Raw genomic sequence first — 4,133 nt, 5'->3', positions numbered from 1 at the left:
CAGAGGTGATGACTTTGACTTTAGCTTAAAAGTAGTGCCCAAAAACATTCAAACAGCCATGCCTTACCCCAGCAGGAGAACTTAATGCAATGTGGCAAACACAAATGACCTGAAAGTCTCTAGTTGTCAAGGTCGTGAGTGAAAAGAACGAAAGATAATCTTTAAATGATCCAACTATATATTTGTAAGACTAAAGGAGGAATAATCTCGGTGTAAGGTCTTTCTATATTCAAATGATTTTTAATTTTTTTAATACAACTGTACAAAATCGATAAATGTATTACAATGCCAATGAGTAAAAGTATATACAATTAGTTCACAATTAGATCTACTAAGCATCGGCAGAACAGAATGTTGATGAATGGAAACCAGTGAGTTCATCCAGCTCTATATTTCTTAATCTGAGGTCATTATTCTGTAGCATAGATGTCAGATACTGGAAAGTGATTTCCTCACAGGGAATGATGAGTCCCATTTGATGATCAAATCCATACTCTTCCTCGGACTTATCCAGCAATGCCCGGAACACATTATGATTCAAATAGTCGGTGGCGATTATAAACCTAGATCCGTCACTGCCTACATAAACTGCACAATGCCCCTTTGGGACATCACATGGGAGTGCACCACATGATCTACCAATAGACTCATCTCCAGCAAAGCTGAAATATCTCATTCTCTTTAAGGGAGAAAGAGCACTCACAACTGCCTTGTGGGCACTGGCAAACCTACAGAGGGATCTGATTATCCTAGCCATTGTAGAATAGTTAAACGAAGGAAAAGTAATGTAGATTCAAAATAATGCTAACAACCCAGATGACAGTGACCAGGCTTGAGGAGAAAGAATGTTTTGTTGCTAAGATGAAGAATTGGTGTGTGTATATATAGAAGCCAACACCTAGAACCCACGCAACAAAGGCGAAGAAATATGATAAGAATAATGGGTCCGAATTCTAATATTAATCAATAGTGGCCCAAAACATCCGTAAAGATTTTTGTAGATAATGGTAGAATGGGCATATGCCTCCTTGTTGAGTGTACGTTCACTTGCAAACAAATGGTTGTTCATTATCTCTCTACAATAAAACGTAGAGCTTTTACTTAAAATGGACTCAAACACATGACATGTTTCCTTAAGGATTTCTTTCCAAAGAGATGCATGGTAGTAGTTGTTCATCGGTACACTACGTCTAAACTTTGTCTGGATTATGTCTTTGAAATGATTGAGTACATGGCCTTGCAATTGGCACCACATAGAAAGAGTACCACACCAAATCTGAGTTATTAACTACTTACTATATGAGTTGAAAGCAACTTTAAATTAATCGACAAGAGTGGAATATGAGAAATTGTGTTTATCAGTTCTTTCTAGAATCTCCTTTCAGAGGATTATCCATTGACGGGAAAATAAATCAGTTTCTTACATCATTTAATAATGTAATGTAATGATTAAATTTATATACTTTTATCTTGGTATTAGACATGTATTTAAGATTCAGTAATTTATTTATACAATGTGATTTCAAAAGAATGAATTAATATTAAAAAATGCTAAGTTGGTATTTACAGTCATTGGTTTTTGTATGTGTCTTGGTATTTTAACATTAACATTTTGAATCACATTCTATGATCTATCATCAGTAGATGAGAGAGAAAGAGAGATGGGAAAAAGTGATCTAACTTTGAACTTTCATTTTGACATTTAACAACTATTTCAAATACATTGATATATTGACCGAAATCTTCATATAGAATGACAATAAATAGTTACCCTCTTCTTTTCAATACATTTAAAGGAAATAGTTTACAAAATACTAAGACCATCAAATTTCTAGAGAAATCTTGTATACTAATTTGATAATGAACTCTATCCCTAGACTTCTAAGCATATAACACTACAAGTTGAAATGACATGTTCAAATGTCAACTATATCTAATTTGTTTGATCCATCTTCTTAATGAAATATTTTGTTGCCAAAGGCTTCCAAAATGAACAAGCAACTAAATAACTCCTACTCCACATGAATTATCAAGAATTTATACTTTTTTGTGGCTTGGACATCCAAATACACTCAATGTTACAAGCATATTTGAACACTATATTTTTTCAGTTTCATCCTTTTTGTAGATCACTATAATTGAAATAACATTTATCTCCTTGCTTTTATTTATCCTTGAATCATGGAGCCAAGTACCTCTAAACTTTTGAAGAGCATTTGGCCCCTTCTTTTCTTTGAACTTTTTACTGTTCTTCTTGGGGGCATGTAGCTTATGGGAAGATTTTTCTAGATGACTATGTCAGTGACTTTTCGATTTGTCAACTTTTGAACAAACATCAATTCCCATCAATAAGTTTTGGAAATCCCTCACATAGGGAAAATAAGAACAAATTTTTTTTGGCCTTCTTTACATATCTTTCTTTCTTATTTGAGATTCAATAAATTACTCCATGGGCTGCATGTTTGAATGGAATTATCTATGATTTGTTGTGATGGGTAATCCTCTCCTTTCATATAATGACTCACCAATGGGAACATAACCCCATTTTTACATTATTTAATAATGTAATGTACATTTCTCTAAGTATTAGAAATTTATTTCACATTTAACAATTTATTTATAGAATTGTAATTTAAACAAAATTATTAAAATAAGAAAATGCTAGCTTGGTATTTATAGTGACTAGCATTTAGATTCAACTGTATTGATATTTTTAACATTAATAGAAAAAAAGTAATCCAACTTTAAACTTTCATTTCAACACTTAACACATGTTCAAAATTTATTGATATATTGACCAAAATCTTCATATATGATGACATCAAATAGTTGGTCTGATTCTCAAAACATTCATATGAAATAGTTTACAAAATACTAAGATCATCAAATGTCTAGAGAAGTATTATTCACTCATTTGATCATGAACTCTATCATTGGATTGTTTAGCACATAGTACAAGTTCAGATGATATATTTAAATGCCATATATTTCTATATTTCTTTTGTCACATCTTTCTCATAAAACATTTTTCTCCCCAAATAATCTTAGAATAAAGAAGCAACTAAATAATTGTATTCCACATGAATTGTCAAGAAATCTTATTTTTTGTGTCTTGGGCTTCTGAACTCACTCTCTACTTATACACATATTTAAAACACCATTTTATTTGTGTTCATCCTTTTTCTATTATAATAATTTAAATAACATTTATCTCCTCATTTCTTTTATTAAACCTCAAATTATGAAACGAACTTCTTTGGCCCCATCTTTGCTTTGAACTTTTCATTCTTCTTCTTTGAGGTATGTAACTTCTTGGAAGTCTTTTGGAGACCATATTGTCTTAGTTATTTCCCATCTCTCAAACTTAAAAAATAGATGATTCCCATTAATACTTTCTAGATATCACTTACTTGGGAAAAATAAGCACAAAAAACATTTGATCTTCTTTACAAATCATACATTTTTATTTGGAATTCAATAAATCGTACCATAGACTACATGTTTGAATTGAATTATCTTTGATTCATTGAAATGTGTACAACTCACATTGAAAATCTCCCCATATATTAATAGTTTTTGACTCGATGTACCTCATTGTTATCAAAATAGTTTTGTGCAAATTTTTGAACAATAAAATCACCATCCCATCTTGATCCAAAATGTGTCTTTGTCTTCTTGAGTCATCACAACATTCTTGTTAACATATTCAAATATTATAAAACAAAAAATTCTCTTTCCTTGTTTTTTATGGTTCCTACCAAATATTTCACAAATTGTAGACTAGTGTTTTGATTAAGTAAAAATAGGTTTTAAAGGACCTGAAACCTTTTACAAAAAGTCTAGAGAGAAACAAAGAAGAAAGCAATAGAGAGAGCTACCCAGAGAAAACATGAAATAGACCACCAAAAAATACATCCAAGAGGTCACTCAAAGGACTGCTGAAAAAGATAGTGAAAGAAACAACAAAAAGCCAACTAAGAAGACTTGATCAAGTCAAGCACCTGGTTGTCAAGGATGTGCATATTTTTGGCCACTGCATTGACCTCATCCATTTTTCTCATGTCATCAGTCTTCTTTGAGTGAGCTTTGGTATGCTTACTGGGACCCTAAATCTCAACAATCTTAGGGGATTC

At 31.7% G+C, this 4,133-nt stretch overlaps 1 protein-coding gene across 1 annotated transcript; it reads right to left on the bottom strand.

The window, feature by feature from the left end:
• Positions 1 to 331: 331 nt before the first annotated feature.
• On the bottom strand, positions 332 to 757 carry LOC149554367 (auxin-responsive protein SAUR24-like). The gene has a single exon (XM_089828843.1). It carries the CDS (start codon positions 755 to 757, stop codon positions 332 to 334), a length of 426 nt encoding a protein of 141 aa, XP_089684969.1.
• Between the last annotated feature and the right edge of the window lie 3,376 nt (positions 758 to 4,133).

This window comes from Cupressus sempervirens, chromosome 5, assembly GCF_028749045.1.
Source record: "Cupressus sempervirens isolate cs-2001-9-10 chromosome 5, ASM2874904v1, whole genome shotgun sequence".
In the NCBI taxonomy this organism is placed as follows: domain Eukaryota; kingdom Viridiplantae; phylum Streptophyta; class Pinopsida; order Cupressales; family Cupressaceae; genus Cupressus; species Cupressus sempervirens.
This window is presented reverse-complemented; position numbering and strand designations above follow the sequence as displayed.